Source organism: Stegastes partitus, unplaced genomic scaffold (assembly GCF_000690725.1).
Source record: "Stegastes partitus isolate 25-593 unplaced genomic scaffold, Stegastes_partitus-1.0.2 Scaffold11, whole genome shotgun sequence".
NCBI classification, from domain to species: Eukaryota; Metazoa; Chordata; class Actinopteri; family Pomacentridae; genus Stegastes; species Stegastes partitus.
Window position 1 is genome coordinate 84,480 of NW_007577742.1, and position 18,116 is coordinate 102,595.

The 18,116-nt window shown below is 37.9% G+C and overlaps 1 protein-coding gene across 1 annotated transcript; it reads left to right on the top strand.

Annotated features, from left to right (window-relative positions):
* The first annotated feature begins 1,679 nt into the window (after positions 1-1,679).
* acer2 (alkaline ceramidase 2) lies at positions 1,680-15,965 on the top strand. Its single transcript, XM_008286533.1, has 6 exons — positions 1,680-2,058; positions 2,494-2,608; positions 5,948-6,089; positions 6,802-6,939; positions 12,644-12,781; positions 13,116-15,965. The coding sequence occupies exons 1-6, from the start codon at positions 1,945-1,947 to the stop codon at positions 13,300-13,302; spliced, it is 834 nt and encodes a 277-aa protein (XP_008284755.1). The 5' UTR covers positions 1,680-1,944; the 3' UTR covers positions 13,303-15,965.
* The last annotated feature ends 2,151 nt before the right edge of the window (positions 15,966-18,116 follow it).

Consider the following 18,116-nt stretch of genomic DNA (forward strand, 5'->3'; position numbering starts at 1 on the left):
ACAGTTCACTGATAAGTTATATCTACCAGTGATTGTGTTTACACTATACTTGTGTTGACATATGTAAACCAGTGATTAATAACAATGTTAGTCACAGCTGTGACAACCAGTCAGGGTTAGAAGCACTCAAACTGAACACAAATATTATGTGCAAAAGTAAAAATTTACATACTGAGAATGACCTTGTCAGTGTTTTATATCAAAGTCTCTGGTTGTTTATTCTAACTACTTCGAATAATAAATATAATTTAAACATAAAGCTTAATGTTTGGCTTTGTCATGTCAATCTATAAACTATATTAACTATAGCTATCAACAGGACTACAATTAATAATTATTACGATTTCTCTGTTATTTTTTCAATTATTCATTCGATCTTTAAAATAACATTTATATTGAAGTTTTGGAAAACATTATTTACTTTAGCAAACTTTAGGGAGCCATTTATTTGTTTAAGTTTTCATTTAACTTTAAAAGATGTGCTGCTGAGCCTGGGAGCTTCCTGCACGTTTTGTTATCATTTTAAAATAAAGATGTTATTTTTTCTACAATGTTTAATAACCATATGCTTAAAGGCATTTAAAGAAGTATAATGTTGGAGTTTGTATTACTCAAAATTTTGACACCAATATATTCACTTTTACTGCAAATGAACATCAACTCAGAAATATCGCTTATCGGCCTGATTGACTACTAATAAACGGTATCGGCCTCAAAAAAACCATATCAGTCTATCCCTAGACATAATCACATTGCCAGCAGTCTAATGCTAAGACATGCTCAGTTCCACACAGAGAAAAGCAGAAAATGAGTCAATCTGAAATCCTTGAATTTGGGCTACAACTAAGCATTATTTTTTATTTATTTATTTATTTTTTAATCAGTGATTCATCCGCAGCTTTTTTAAAAAATGTTTTATTTATAAAAATGACACATAAGTATAATCAAAATACATTTGCTGACATTTTTCTGACAATTAATTGAATAATTGTTTTTGACACTACCTATCAAATATTGTACATGAAATGTATATTCAGTAGTGGAGAGATAATACTCAAAGTTAAGGTTCATTTGAAATGTTCGTTTGAAGTGCAGTACTTGAATAAATGGGTTTAGCTGTCACTAAGGTCTTAATAATCTCAAGAGCTTCAGTAGTATGGAGCTAAAACAGAGACAGTATAGGTTGCCATCGAAAAAAAGACAACCTATTGTGTTTCTGTTTTAACTCAATCCAGCAGAGGGCAACTGCACTTGACTTTTTGCTTTTTAAAGATATTTCTTCTCTCATACAGGAAGTATCTTTATTTGAAATCACAGAAGACATGAACTAAAGTGTGAGTGGTTGTAAAGCTGCCACTAACAACAACAACAACAACAAAAAACTGCTGAAAACATAACAAGAACGTTTTAGAGCAAATAAATTGTGGCAAGGAAAAAGAGAAGTTCTCCTGAACCTCTCAGGACTGATATCCTTTCGTACATGTATGTACGAAAGTAAAACGTTATTTAAACATGTGAAGGTAAATTACCAGGTATCTTGTATTTAAAGATCACAAGAATCCTCCTATTGTGGATTCTTGTGGTATGTTAAATACTCAGGGCCCAGGTCTGGCCGAAGCAGGCAGTCGGCGGCGGTGAACTCTCTCGCTGCGCCTCGACACTCTCTGAGCAGCAGCTGTCAGTGGACGGAGCGGAGCGTCACGACGAGCAGGACGCTTTGTGGAAGGACACGCTGAAAAAATGCAGCTCAGGCACGATCTCTCCAGTTTGTCGCCAACTCGGATGCAAAACGCGCGTCAGGTGTCGGACGTCCAGGTGTAGCGGTGTAGCGGACCAGCCGACAGACAGCGACTCTGCCCGGGTGGTTTGTTTTTTTTTTAGCCTCCGGAGCTCCGTGTGCTCCCTCCGCTCCTCAGCGTCCACCGACTCGCAACTAGTCCAGACATGAGCAACGTTAATCTGATTTTTTGGGACCAGTTGCAGGCTGGCAGCTCCGAGGTGGACTGGTGTGAAGGCAATTACCTTATATACCCGAGCATCGCTGAATTTTACAACACGGTCGGTTTCGAGACTTGCAGCTAACGATGTGCTTTTTTTCTCTCTCTCTCTCTCTCTCCGTCTCTCTCTCTCTCTCGCATAATACAGCTTTGTTTACAGCCACAGCTTCTCTGCCTCTTTGTGTTTCTCTGAACTGCACTGCTTTCTTACATGTTATCCTCAGGTTAGCCATAGCTAGCTGTAACTCTGACTAGTTTGGCTGCTTTTCAGCTTCAGCATCATGATGTTTATTGTTAGCATCAGGTTACAGATTTTCCTTTTTCTTCATTTCAACTGGCAGTTTGAAAAAACAAACAAACAAAACAATAAAAACAAAAACAGTGAGGCCTGATCTAGTTGTTACCAGCAGCATGTTGTCATTTTTTAATCAGTTCAAATGTGATGGATTTTTTTTTGCTCACAGCTTTCCTTTTTTTTTGTTTTTTATCATTTCAGATCAGCAACATTTTGTTTTTTGTTTTGCCGCCGATATTAATGTGCTTGTTCCGCCAATATGCAACACATTTCAACAGTGGGATTTACCTCATATGGATTCTACTAGTGGTGGTTGGTAAGTTGGCTGTATGATGACCTCTTTGTCTTTCACTTCTAACTGTATGCAAGCAGCAATAAACAGAAAACAGCACCAGTCATCCTCCATGTTTAAGTTTATTGATGCAAAAGACAACAGTTTATAGTCAGAACTGTGCTGTGGCTTGATAACTGGTTAACTGAATGTTTAACAGCAGAGGATCGAACCTTTTTATGCTTTTCCTTTATATGTCTTTGCCACATAACAGTACTAACATGAGTTTTCCCCCAAAGAAATATGATGCTAAAGGGGGAAAAAAACAACAAAATGACCACAGCTGTCTCTTTGCATGAACTTTTTCTTTAAGATACTCTGTATGAAGGTTGCATTTTTTTTTTTAGAATTTGCTCTTTTTTTTTTTTATTATCAGTTTTTATGTCTTCCAGCTGATATATCCTGTCTCCACAATGATCCAGATCAGATCTGTGTGTCTCGGAGCAGCTGTTGCACAACTCCTTGTCCTCTGTGTTGTTGAACATAATTCTTCATGACTCTGGCTGTATGTTTAGGCTATTTGTACATAATGTACACACATGAGACTGTTAGAAATACTGACAGTCCCATGACAGAGTAAAAAGCAGCTGAGCTTTATGTGCATCGTAAAAACAGACTTTATGATGACGTATTGGATTGTAATAGAAGAAGTGTCCCTAGTTTAGTGGCCACTAAGTGTATCTGTGGTCGTTCCATCACTCAGTTAAACAATTGGTCGATTAACAACAAATGAATCGGGAGCAGTTTTGGCATTTAGCCGCTGAAGTTGTTGTTTAGAAATCGAATTTAGTGCTCTGAAATGGGAATATTTGCTGGTTTTTCTACACTTTTTATGGGAGTAAACCAAATATTTGACCGTTTTGGACAAGGAAACCCATTAAATTATGTCAACTTTGGCTCTGGGGGAAATGCAACAGGCATCAGTGATTGCTTTACTGAGTAAAAGCACTGAAAGACTCTTATCAGCCGTTTCTAGACAAAACCAACACTGCTAGGATGCAGGTTTCTCAGCTGTGGCCTCCGTCACTGTTCTTAGCCATAAATCATCCTGAATCAACTTTCTTGTAAGAACGCTTGGTTGCACAAATGAGTCTGCAGGTTGCATTCGACACAGTGTTTGTGTGCTAAATGCTGCTACTGTATGTAAAAGGAGCAATCACAGGGCCTTGTTCCCTATTTGAAAACACTCAGGTTGCACCGTCAGCAAAGATAACCTGACAGCCCCTCCTCCACCGCCACCACCACCCCGTCTGTTGCTGAGATGTGACCTTAGTTCATGGCAGAAAAAAAAAAAACAAAAAACTGTTGAACAGGATCTGCATAACTGACTTAGCAGCTGGACCTTGAGCTGTGGGTCAGATGTAATATTCTCAAACTGGACCGCAGCAGCTCTGTGTGTGTGTGTGTATGTGTGTCTGTGTGTGTGTCTGTGTGTGCAGAGCAGTTCTACATCGCTTAACATCTGCCTTTTAAAGAAGCGATCAGATTTGAAGGGGAATAAAAGCAGCAGCTACATTCTGTTCGCCTGCTAAAGCCTATTGGACACCTCGTAACGCTTCTTGTATCTGAGCAGCTCCGACTGTGTCCATTTTTAGGAATCTGGAGCGTGTTCAAACATAAAACCAGTGCCGACAAGCGGTCACGTGGTTTCATGTCTCTTCTTCTGCGTCTGTAGTTCAGATTATCTTTGGCTCGAGTAGAAAAACAAACCTATAAGTTCTAGTATGAAAACAACGTTCAGCTGCTCTTGTTTGGCCTTGACCTCAGCTCTGTGTGTACTCAGTCATTCATATAGTCTGACACAAATAGTTTGTTGGCATTGGTGAGTCTGCTGATTGTTTCATTTTTTGAGTCATTTTTTCGTTCTTGGAAATGGTAGGAAATACAGAAAAACGGCTGCCATAGTCTCCAAAAATCATGTGATGTCTTTAGATTATGGCTTCAGTGATTATTTTCATTATTGATTCATCACCTGATTGTCATTCAGTTTACTAATTCATTGTTTAGTGTATAAAACTTGAACATTTGCAGAGTTGTTCTTCATTTGACTTGTGTTATCTGACCAAGATGTGACAAGGAAAAGCAGCACATCTTCTCATTTGAGAGGCAGAGGAGGTTTGGCATTTCTTCAATATTTTCACTAGAAGGAAAAAAAAAAAAGAAACCAGAGAAGATGAATCAGTGATCAAGATAAAACAGGTTGTTTTTCTGCTGATCGACTAATCACTCACTGCTTTAAATGTGTTGATTTGTCCAACTAATAGTCCCCCCAAAAAAGTTTCCAGCATAGCAGAAAATCGGCTAATATTTTAGTTTGAAAGTTAGTTTTTTTGCTTTACTAGTTGATTCTTGAAATCGTGGTGGATTCATTTACATTACGCCGGCCTCTTTTGTTGTCCGTTCTGCTGTAACTGTCGGCACAGATTGTCATGATCTGTAACTTCTGACTGGGAGCAGCCTTTAGACAAGAAGTCCGTTGAAACGCTGGAATCTCCTGCAGCGCCTGTTGTGGCACCAGATTATGCAGATAAAATAACGTCTGCTGGACAATGATAACAACGGGGCACTGACTGATCCGTCCCCTCCGCAGTGTTTCACAGTAACGCTTTTTTCTCAAGTAACTATTTGCAGCTGAAGATGCCCTGTAGCGTTTGGCTTGTAAACAGACAAAAGTTCTGTTTATCTTCATTGTTTCCTTGACGTCTGACAACACGATGCGAGCCTTTCCTTCCTCCTAAAATGTGTACAAAACTGATTTTGCATAAAAGTTTCGAAGCCCACGTTGCTTGCATCCATGTTTGCTGCCTCACTGACTTCTTCCCGGTCTATTGTTGGCGCATTGCTGAGTTTCTCTGGGTTTTATTTTCACCTGTAGATCAGCGGAGTGTTGTGAAACCACTGGACTGTATAGACTATATATTGGGTCATGTGAGACAAACAAAACAGGGACTCGCTCTTTAAAAACCGGCTCCATAGCTGCACAAGAGGCCAAAGCTCCAGAAGACACCAGTGACTTGTCATTTGGGACTCTTTGCTTAAAACAGCTGGAATCAATCAGTTTTGGTTCACCGAGCTGCTTTTGTTTTTGGCAACTGTGTTACAGTGTAGATTACTGACCATGTTTTCCTGTTTGATGAAGTTCTAACATTATTTTGAAACTGGTCTTTCACATTAAGGAAAGATTTTATCTCTCTAAAAGTTACTTTTCCAACTCTACTGTGAACAAAACGCACAGTTACACATACCTTGTCATACGCTATCTCATATATCTGTCCTTTTTAGACGACAGCTCACAAAATCTCTGTTTCTGTGTCTTGCTCGCAGGTATCGGATCAACCTATTTTCATGCCACCCTCAGTTTCCTTGGCCAGATGCTGGATGAGCTGGCCATTTTATGGGTGCTCATGTGCGCCATTGCCATGTGGTTTCCCAAGAGATACCTACCGAGGATGTTCAGGAGGGATCGGTACGTTCATCGGCGTGACGTTCACATCAAAATAGCAACCTTTAGGTGGTTAAAACTGGTGTGTGGGTTTCTAAACTTGTTGGGCCAGCCAGGTGGTGCTATGAGCCACATGCATGCAAATTTTCTCTCTAAATACATTATTGCAGAAGTTGATTTACATGCCTTTAACTGTTCGGTGAATTCTGAGAAAGAACACACACAGGTTGACAATGCCGTTGTACAATGTTACAGATATATGTTTCAAACACTAAATGAAAAGCAATGTGGATTTTGCATTAAACTGACTTTACAACAAGGCACACATGAATCTACTTTGAGCTTTATGTGTGTTTTGCAGGTTCATGTATCGGAGCTCGCTGCTTCGTCACATGATGTGTCCACTGCTGTGACTCTCCTGTTTAATAATAGGCCTCTCCAAGATAGCTGACGCCAGTAAAAGCTACATCACATGTCTTTACTTCTCTTTCCATTGTCACAGAGCCGCCATGGCTGCTCCCTCACTTCAGGCTGCCACTTACTATTTCCCTGCCACCTCAGCTTCTGACTATCTGTGGCTGAGCCTGTTTATTATACGACCCTTTAGTATGTCAGAGGGCTTTATGGAGAGAGGTCAAGTCATCCAGACATTCCTTCTGTATTTCACAATGGTGCCCACAGAGTACAAAATCGCTACAAATTCTGTCGTTCTGGCTTGTTTTTCTGCTCCGTCTAGGTCGAGGTTCAAAGTGGTTATAGGTATCTTGTCGGGGATCACCACTGGACTGGCCTTTGTTAAGCCTGTTGTCAACTCACTGTCACTCATGACTCTGGGCATCCCCTGCACCGCGCTGCTCATTACTGAGCTGAAGAGGTTAGTGGAAAGGATGTTTTTTTTTTCTTCTTTCTTTTAAACAGCAGAGAATGAGTGTAGGCAGATGAATGTTCAGGCGTGATCCCAGAGCACCGTAATATGTTATATAATGTGTAGCTGCTAATATTTGTGATGGGAAGAATGTTAAAAACTCTCCTGATGATAGACTTTTAAAAAAAAATGCAAAAAATGTCAGACAGATACAAAGTATCAATATGATTTTCTCTTATTAAAAAATGTCTCCTCCATTAAAGGTAATCTAAACCATGTCAAATTAAAGATGCCACAGAATTTCTTCCTACGTCTGACTCGAGCTCTGGGGGAACAAATCTTGAGCCACTCTATGTTTGAATTATTTGTGTTGACTGCAATGAAAAAGCCTTTTCTTAGTCTGAGTAATTTGTCTTTTCCATTTTTTATGTATTTTCTTTTAATGTGATTGTGTTACTTTGCACCCACCTTGCATCATCTCCTCCTAGTATGACTCATCGTATGACTGGATCAGGCCTTTTGACTGTGGGATGTTTGTTTGATTGTTGTTTCTACAGAAACAAACAGCGAACCCTTTTCACTCCGACTGGGTTACACCAGTTCATAAATCCATTACTAATTTTATGTATGAGGCCTTTCCAAAGGTCTTAATATCCGCAAGCTAGATTGAAACTTGTGATTTAGTGTTGCAGATCTGTTTGTATTTTTGACCTCCTTTATATCGCAATGAGGCCACAGTGAGTAAAAATGTGACAGGAGAAAAAATTTAGATATATGTATTAAAAAAAAAAAAACACCCAGAAACTGTTGAGGGTTCATAGGGTTAAAATATGAGATGGGAATGTCCTTGCTAATAGTGTAATAATGTGTTGGAAACATCTGCAGTGCATCGAGATAAATCAAGTCACACTATCCATAAATAAGAAGTGACGGTTACATTGCAAGCTGTAACTGTAAAAAAGGCAGGTTTAGGGGAGGAAATAATAGCAACAGTTAGTCCCTTTTGCATAAATTTAGTTTGTTTTTATTAATTTTTACCTGCATAACTAGAAAAATGTGCATTTCAGCGTTAGTGCTATTTAGATGGATAGATAGATTTTTACTTACTATGGAAGATGGCACCCCATCATCATAGATAGATAGATAGATAGATAGATTCTTTATTGTCTGTCTTAGAAAATCATCTTTAAAAAGGCTCAATGAAGCATTAAAACATAATTAAAAACCATACCCAGGCACACTGACTAAAACTCATTCAACAACAGTTTTAGGGAAAAACAACAGTATAAAATTTACAGTATAAAATGAACATAATGTAATTTTACATGGGTTGTGTTTTTTTTGTAAAATGTTTTCTTCATTACACAGACAGGTCATATATTAGTTAAGCTGGGCAGTCAGCTACACAACTGTGACAACTGGTAGTGACTAGGTTTAGATATTTGGTGAAAACTAAATTCCACATGAGAGTGTAACTGTATCAGTTTAGTAATAAAACTCACATCAGAAGATATTAGTGATGGTGTGTGTGTGTGTGGGGATCCAAAAATTCAATGAGATGTCACACATGTGAACTACAGTACACTGACATACAGCCTTTAACCTTTTGTACTTTTTTGCACGACGGGATGATGTGTTGTCTGTTCCAAGCTAAGTATAGGGTCTTATGATGTGAAAGAATGTTCCTGAAAACGCACAACAAGCCTTTCATGCCCCTTTGTGCGTGTCGGTGTGTGTTTGTGTCTCTAATGCCTTCCTCCGTCACACTAATGTGGACCCATGTTCTGTTGTTTCCGTTTCCCACAACCTCTACTCACCACCGTCGCTCCCGAAACCTTAAGTCATCCATTGTTCAACCTGTTAGCAATTCTTGACATTACTGCCAGTGCCAGTCATCTATTGAAGCTGCTTGTTTTTGTTCTGCTAAGTGGGAGAGAATTCCTGTGGCCCTGACTGATGGACTTCTGCCCTCAGACAGGACGGACAATTTTGTTGTTGTTGTTTGCTTTTCTTTCTTTTTTTTTCTTCTTCTTTTTGTTTTTCACAGTATGGCTTTTGGCACCGATTCAAATGACTTCCAGTAGAACAAAAAACAGCGTCTCTGGTGTATTGGATACTCATTGTAGTGTTACATAAACTGGAATTTTTGGAGTGTCAATTACAGTCAAAGTTATGATGTCATATCCAAGTTATTGATGAAAGGTTTGATTTTTAAAAAAAGAAAGATATTTGAAAAAGTTCTTTGTGCACGTGAGCGCATTTTCACATTGCAGAAATGATAGGTGGATATCATCCTAAAGCTTTATTATAAGGGTAATTATTGTTTAATTAGCAGACACAGAGGGAAAACTTCAAAAATAAATAAATAAATGATATTAAGAAAACAAAACACATATTTTGACATACACATTATCTGCGTACCTTCATTTACAAGCAAATATAAACATCAATAATTCAGGTATTTTTCTCATCTTTTATTAAAACTTCAATCTCTTTTTTGTATTTTTGTTTATCCTTTTCATTCATGTAATAACAACATTTCACTCATCAAGTTTATTTGCAGAGAACATACGAGTCTGTCAAAACTGGGTCATCAGTTCCATTGACCTTCGCTGCATGTCACTCTCATCTTCAATAAACGATTAAATGCCTCCAAAAAATAAAGCTACAAAAAAAAAATCTGGCTAATTTCTAAAAGATCCATGTCATTATCACAGTTAGCTGTTAAGTATTTCAGATTTAAAACCATCGACAAGATATTGGCATCAAATGTACAAGCAAGCAAACTTCAGAGCTGCTCCAGAGCTGCTGCTGTTTCTAGTGAATGTCCGGCTTCGTATCTCTGATCCTATAGAAACATTTCCTTTCTATACACCCCGACAGCAGCTAAACTCTCCGTCACATTCTGTCTCCAAGGAGAAGGCCCAGTCTCATGTCATGTTCCTTATCTTACTTGCTTCCCTAATCTGTGAGCTGATGGTCTCAATGTTCCAGATATCCGGCTGATAGTTCCGTCAGCATATGTTTATTGGCAGGAAGAGGCGTTAGCCGGCTCACGACAGTATGCATATATGTATGTATGTGAAGTCAGGTATGAGCCCAACTGGCTTAATACCTGATGCACAGCAAGGATTCCCAAGTGAATATAATCAATTGAAACACTTACAGTATATTACAGTATTGATGACAGTTTAATGGCCTCTTTCCCTCTGGGAAGACGCATCATTGTACATCTATTTTTGAACTTCCTGTTGCCGCAGTTTTTTGTTTTTTTTTCCTGCTCCCTCTCTGGACCAATTATGTAAGACAGACAGTTTAGCTCATCAACTGACCTAAAGCAAGATTATGGTTATTTAAGCTTTAGCTTTTTTTTTTTTAATAGAGCACAAAACTAGATTTATGCAACAAGGGCCCACTTATAGGGACAAATGTGGAAAATTACTACCTCAGTCTGCATCGCCCCTCAGCCCTGCAGAGCCTTTTCATTTCTTTGAATTAACTGTTAAATGTTAGTGTTGCCTATGTCAGCACTGTTTGCTAACATGTGTGCACTACCAGCTTTGTAGGGGGATATTTATTGTTTCCCTGCCCCCCAACTAGCCAAAAATAATAATTTAAAGCTGCTTTAATCATTATCTTCATGAGTTATCTATCGACTGATCTGGGTTGTGGTCAGAAGTAGTTGCAGCTTTCATTATCACAGCTCCTCACTAGTAACCCTGTATAGTACACTCTAATGTATGAACAGGGATCTTATTGTTTAGGGGTTTTTTGTGTGTTTTTGCAAGGAAACAAGATGTAGAAGCCCCACACCTCTGCTCCATGAAATACATTTGACATCAGTAAATTTGAATCCTGTTGTCTTTCCGTGACATTCTGAGTTTCATGTTGACCAGGAGGTGCTAAAGACAGGGCTGTTTTCCTCCAGACAGACCTCCAAACATATGTCATATCATGCTAACTTGATAAATCATCAAGTTTAATTATTTAAAAACACACACTTGATATGATCCCTGCTGTAAGTTTTCTGAATGGAATTCCAGATGGTGAGGATCAGCCAGAAGCTTCAGAGCCATTTTCAGACAAGTACTTCTAAGCTTCACACAGACTCCCTTCATCTTTCACATTTACACCACGAGTGTAAATGTGTTCAGCTCCACTCTGCCACCACAGTAACGGCAGCAGCAAGTATGCGCATAAAATAAATCAGATGCTGGATTTGTCTATAAAATATGTTTTATTTCTCTTTCTGTTGTTGCAGACCCTTCACTTTAGACCAGCACTTAAAATTTCCCATAGCCTCCACAGCTGAATGATGCTTGTTGTTTACTTGGTCTTATTGTGTTGTGCAGCTTTCTGGAAAAAAGTTTGTGTCATCCAAAGCTTTGTTTCTTCATGAAACAATGGCAGCTCAAATGAGGGGCTTGTAAAATAGTGTGACTGCATCAAATGCTCTGTCTTAAGGGAAGGTGATGCGGTCACAGTGACTGCTGCATCATCGCTGCAGTTTAGTCACAGTCAGGCTACTGTGTCAGTGTCTTTGTCTTGGCACTCAGTGTTTGCCTCAGCTGTGCCTGGTGTGTATAAGGAGGACAGGACTAAGAATAGTTTATCAGTGGCGCTCCGGATTAGCTGTCTGTAGGTCAGTGGTGTGTCCGCAGGGAGATATTGTTATGTGCACATAATTCTAGCGAGAGTGGCATCATTACAGATATAATCTGAACCATGACTGAACAGCCAGTCCAATAGTTTCTGGAGGAGACCCTGTTTGATCAGGAATTACTGCCCTCTGGGAGGCTCAAGATGCCTCAGGCAGGAAAGAATATTTTCCAAAAGTCTTTATTTCTCCACAAAAAAATTGGGAATGACAACAAAAATGTAGTTTTACTTACTATGGAAGATGGCACCCCATCATCATAGATAGATAGATAGATAGGTAGATAGATAGATAGATAGATAGATAGATAGATAGATAGATAGATAGATAGGTAGGTAGGTAGGTGTGTCAGAGAAGTTTCAGGATTGGTGTCACAAAAGATATATTTCAAATCCAAACAAGTTTTCCCCGTCGAAGTAATCTCCCTGGAGTCTAACACACTTTCCCAGCCTTCTCTGCCACGCCGCCATGCACTCCTGGAAGCATTCTTCCGGGATCCTCTGCAGCTCCGTCATCACAGCCATCTTGATGTCGTCCATGAACATTACATGATTGATGTATAAAATGCAACACAAAGTGCTCAACATTGTGTCTTAGTCATGTTTTCTACAGTACAACACAATATTATTTTAACTACAGGGAATTGTAAAGTCATATTTTGTTTCATATTGTTAGAAATAATAAATATAATCATCATGGCATGTTCATAACAGATTTACACAATAAAATGACTTCAGAGGTACTCAGGGTTTTACATTGAACAACGGGTTGATTGGCTACATGTAAGAGAAAGGTGTTGCCACAATCTTAATTGAGCTTTTGGGGTATTTGCATTGACAAGTCATGCACATACAAGACGAAGTACGAAAATCAAATGGAAAAGGATTTAAAAAACAAATAAAAATGTGTACTGTGAGTCCCAAGGATAGGGCTGATGAGTAAGTTGATATGTATGTAAGAATGAACAGCATTATATGAAGGTCAGACCAGTTAGAAACACTTTTTTGTGTGTATATTTGTGTGTTGTGCACATTTCTCACTACTATTTCATTGCAGGTGTGAAAATCCACGTGTGTTCAAGCTGGGTCTGATCTCAGGGATCTGGTGGGCGCTGGCTCTGCTTTGCTGGATCAGTGACAGGATATTCTGCGAAATGTGGTCATCTGTCAACTTTCCCTACTTACACTGTGCTTGGTAAGATCAAAACCAACAACATTTATTGACAGAGTGTGCAATCTTGTGACACAAAAAGAGAAATTAATCCCATTCAAACTAATGCTGCTACACTCCAGTAATCTCCATTCTGTCCGAAATGTGTATGATTTAGTCTGAAAAACTTTATTTTCTTGAAACAAGTGAGTTATTGTGCTAGAACTGTTTTGTAATGTCAGTTGTTTTTAGAAGTCTTAGTCTAGATCTTGAAGCAACCAGATGAAAATGAAGATTTTTGCATTTTTAATCCTTTATAGCTGCACCTGAACCATTTCACAGACTGTCTTTCTTATTCATGGTTATTTTGCTCTTACAGGCACATCCTCATTTGTCTGGCTTCCTACTTGGGTTGTGTTTGCTTCGCCTACTTCGACGTTGCTACCGAGGCTCCGGAACGAGACCCCGTCATCATGTTCTGGCCCAACGAGAAATGGGCTTTTATTGGTGTGCCGTACGTTTCCTTACTCTGTGTCCACAAGAAGTCTGCCATCAAGGTGACTTAAGGTGACCCGAGTCTGCTGCTCTGTTTGTGTTGCTTCAACACTTTGACACCACCAGCACGTGTGTGAGTCGTGTTGCATCCACTGGTGCTTTTGAGACTTGAGGATGTACGTGATGCACATTTTGGCCAACCGCGAGGATCTACCTGTACCTTTTACCTGCCCCGGTCTGGTCTTCGTTACACATCAGTATTTATGCAACTCTGTCAAAGAACAAAAGGTGCCACAAATTTGTCAAACATGACACCTGATTACTCTTTAAATAGCATAACATCAAAGCCAAGAAACCTTTACAGTGTTCCAAACATATCTCAGGCTTATCATGAGAGATCATGTACTCTCTGAAAGGACCAATGTGTAGGATTTAGATTCCTCTGGGGGTGAGATTGCATATTATAACCAACTGAATTCCCCTCTCTTCCCAAACATGTAGGAGAACTTTCAGTGGCTGCAACTTAAATGGAAAACTGTAAAAGGTTCTCTCCGGAGCCAGTGTTTTCTGAGCTGCTGTAGAAACATAGCAGGCTCCAAAGAAGAGGATCCCCCATGATATGAAGGGCTGATTCTAAGCTAAAAACACAATAGTCTATTATTACAGCTGATTATGAGCTGACACTAATGAAAACAGAATTATGACTACGCTATTACATTTCTGCTAAGTCCTAGATCTTAAATCCTACACACTGGTCCTTAACAAAGGGAAAGCATTAGTATTATGCATTTGAAACTTCTTTAAAGAGAAGATTTTGTACATTTTATGGTAACTCAGAAAACCTCTTCATAAAGCAGTGTGTTGCCTTTTCGAGCATAAATATAGCATCACATAGGTGTAGTCTGGCCATTATGAACCCATTTAGAAACAATAAAGCACTGGATTAATTAACTGTGATTAATGCATAATGCATTAAAGCTTCATATTGCTTAGCCAATCTTACTACACTCAGTGAATCCACAAGCAGATTCATAAAATGTTACAGAGGTGTTACAAAAATGTAAATCCGATAAAGCCTCAGGCTGTTATGTACCCACCCTTTGTGACGACAGGCTTTTTAAATGGAAAATGTCAGAAACAGATTGAACATGTTACAGATAAGTGTTAAGTTTTATTTTCAGCATGCTACTGTGATTGTTGAGGATAGTGTATGAGAAATGTGTTTAATATATTCCTGTACATATTTGTTAACTAACAATGTAATACGCAGTAATTTTCCTAAGAAAAAAAGAGAAAAATATCATTCGTATATTACTGAATGAATCGGTACCTTTTGATATTGGCCAAAGCCCAAATAAAAACTAAAAATAAAAAAACTGAATGTGAAATGAAGAATTGTTCTCAAAGCCCATGGCTACATGCACATTTCAGAACGTGATAATTACACGTTTTTACTTAAAGATTAGCTCGCTAATGTTTAGCTATAATGCTGAAAAGTTTTCGCTTCTGATCTTTTTTTTTCTTAAACCCAGACATCTCAACTTGTTAACGGCTCTTCAGGGTTATTATTTAGTATTTTAGACTTTGTGCTCAATATCATCAAAACTGTGCAAAAAGCCTTAATCGAACAAGGTAATGGATTACAAAGGCAAGTGAAGGTGCATTAGGGTTGAAAGTACTGTTTGCTCTAAAATATTAAAGACTGTATTAGTTGCATTTGAGCACTAAATAGATTAAATGAATAGTGTATACCAAGCAAATTATAAAACAAATGAGGATTTAGTACCTCTGACTGAAAAACCAAAATTCTTATTTAGCAGCATTCATTGGATCAAAAAGAGGATATTCTGTATGTAGAATATAGAAGGGACATTTTCAGGGTGGTGCAAAGCAAAAAAGTCACCCTATAAGAGAAAAATCTCCAAAGTTTTTTCTTCACCTCAGACCTTTCGTTGGACGTGTTATTGACAACTGCCTCAAACTGTTTAGCTAATATTATTTTACTCCTTCACAGGCTTCTGGGAATTCAAACTGCTAAAATAACTTGTGCACAAACAAAAGGTCAAATGAAGGATCACAATTTATGAAGAAAACAACAATTTTACTAAGATTTTGAAGTGATATATTCAAACAGCATTAGGTATTTTGTTAAATACAGAACAATTTATATTTTTGTAAATGAAGTACAGCCAAAATTAATGTTGAATGATTTTGATATTGTATTATTACTACCTTTTGTATCGCCAAACTTTTTTTTTTGTTTTGTTTCGTGAACCTTCAGGAGAAACTTTAGGGAGTATTAACAAATGTGAACAAATCCCAAGAATACAGACATTGTGCTGCAAATCATGTTGAATTGTACAGGTGAGCCATGATGGTGGGTTATGTGTATGATGCAGAGAAAATCAAAATATTCAGGACTTGAAAAGTGAGTCAATGAATCAGCATCACATTGCGGACTTTGTGTGAATAGAATAGCCTGTTTAATGCTCGGCGTTGTGATGTTTGTCTTGGCATGAGGTATGATTATTATAACAATGGCCTAATGGGGTGTGTCTTTTTATTGACTTACATGTACATAAAGCTCAGTGTTTCTCTGCCTGCATTGACAATACAGATAAACTGCACAGAAATATTTATTTTCATAAATTATCCTGTTTTGTAAACCAATATTTGTAATAGATTAGAATATTAGTATTTTATTTTATGCAATAAACCAAGCCAATACTCAAAATGACTGTTGGTGATTATTTGTGTTCAGCTTTGAAAAATTCATTCATCAAAAATATGGCACAGGTTATTCTACATTTTGTGCTTTATGTTTTAAATGATGCAGATTACTGGTTTTGTCACCAGGGGGCAAACTTTTCCCACATCTACTTCATTTTACATCTCTACAGTGAGAATCTGTACAGCCGCCATGTTTCAGCATAATAAAACAGCATTGTTTTAAGTTGTATGGTTTTATTAATAAACAGAACCACTAATGTCCTCCACAGCAGAATGTCTTTGAGACTGAATAAAAAATATTACAAATGTACAGATTTTTGAAACATAATGTATGTCTGACAACTCAGACCATGTAGTCGTGAGCAAAAGTTTCCATACCAGTACTCTTGTAAAGACCATGTATATCATGACAGTCTTGAGTTTCCAATGACTCCTGTAGCTCTTAATTTTCTAGGATGGAAGGATTGAAACACATAAAAAAAACAAGAAAGAAAGAAAAACAATTGTGCATTTCAGTTCTTTCATAAATTTATTATAGATCTTTTGGAAAAATGATCAAATCTGCTGGGTCAAAAATATACATACAGCAATTTGATTCATCAGTTTTGGTGATATAGAAAGCTGTGGTAATCAAAGTTTCTCAGAGGCATGGCCTCTTCACTTCTCGTAAGTGATTACGACTGACTACAGCTCTCTGAGCCAGTTCAAACAGGGCCCATTTGATTTAGTCATTAGCAAACACTACAGTGGAGCTCAGCAAAGACAAGTCAGGAAGGTCACTTGGAGCCATTTCAAAACAGCTACAGATACCTAAATCATCTGTGCAAACAGTTGTTTCTAAGTATAAACAGCATGGCACAGTTGTGTCACAACCATGATCAGGAAGAAAACACAAACTATCAACTGCTGAGAGACAGTTGGTCAGGATGGACAAGAATAAACCAAGAATCATCAAAAAGCAGGTCTGCAGTAAATCTGAAGCTGTTGGAACACAGGTATCAGTGTCCACAGTCAAATGTGTTTTACATCACCATGAACTGAGAGGCCGTTGTTCAAGAAAGAAGACTTTCTTTAGAAGCAGCACCTTAAGGCTCGACTGAAGTTTGCTGCTGATAACATGGACAAAGAAAAAGCCTTCTAGGGGAAAGTTCTGTGGTCAGATGAAATAAAATGTAAAAATTTTGACAAAATGACCAGAAACATGTTTGGATGAGAGAAGATGAGACTTCTAACACCGAACCTACTGTCAAGCATGGTGGTGGCGTTATTACGCTCTGGAGCTGTTTTGCTGCCAGTGGAATTGGTGCTTTATACAAAGTAAAAGGAAAAATAAAGAAGGTGAATCAATCATACATTCTTCAGGAAAACCTAAAATCATCGGCCTGAAGGTTTAGTCTTGGATGTTGTTAGGTGTTCCAACTTTTCAAGTGTATTCAAACTTTTGTTTGCAACTGTATATGCGTGTATATGCCTTAAACCACATATTGATTATGATGGCTAGACAAAGCATTTCATTTTAGCCATGCATTTCTAACAGTATAGCACACTCACCTGGAGGTACACTTACAGGTGACATACATACAGCAACAAAATAAAATGTTAAAAAAGATACTATTAATAAAATGTGTAAGAAGCAACAAATAGAAATACAAATATGAGGGGACAAAAAGTCTTCCACCCTACAAAGACCAATCACATAAACTGTAAGCGTACGATTGATCCTGAGAAAATAGTCACTTTTAATTATTTTGATGAATAAACACAATAGTGATGCATCTCTTGGGGCAGTTTGTCACTTGTTGAATTGTTTCTTTAATTTTTAATATGTCCTAAAATAAATTTAAAAAACAAAACAAAACAAACAAACAAAAAAACACAAAAACAAAGCTTTTGGTGCACCAGTTACTGTGCCAGAGCAAAAAAACATGCAAAACCCCTCAAAATGAATCAACTCACATCCAAGCACTTGTGTTTTACACTAAAAATATGTAATGTGTTAGGTGATTTACAGTGTCATCCACATATGATAATAGGAGCCCACTGAAAATAACAATGGATGAATACACATACAAATAGATAATAATGATATTGTGAAATAATCCAATTGGTTTTATGACTAAATTTACCCTGGTTGGTATATGTTTATTTAAGTCCA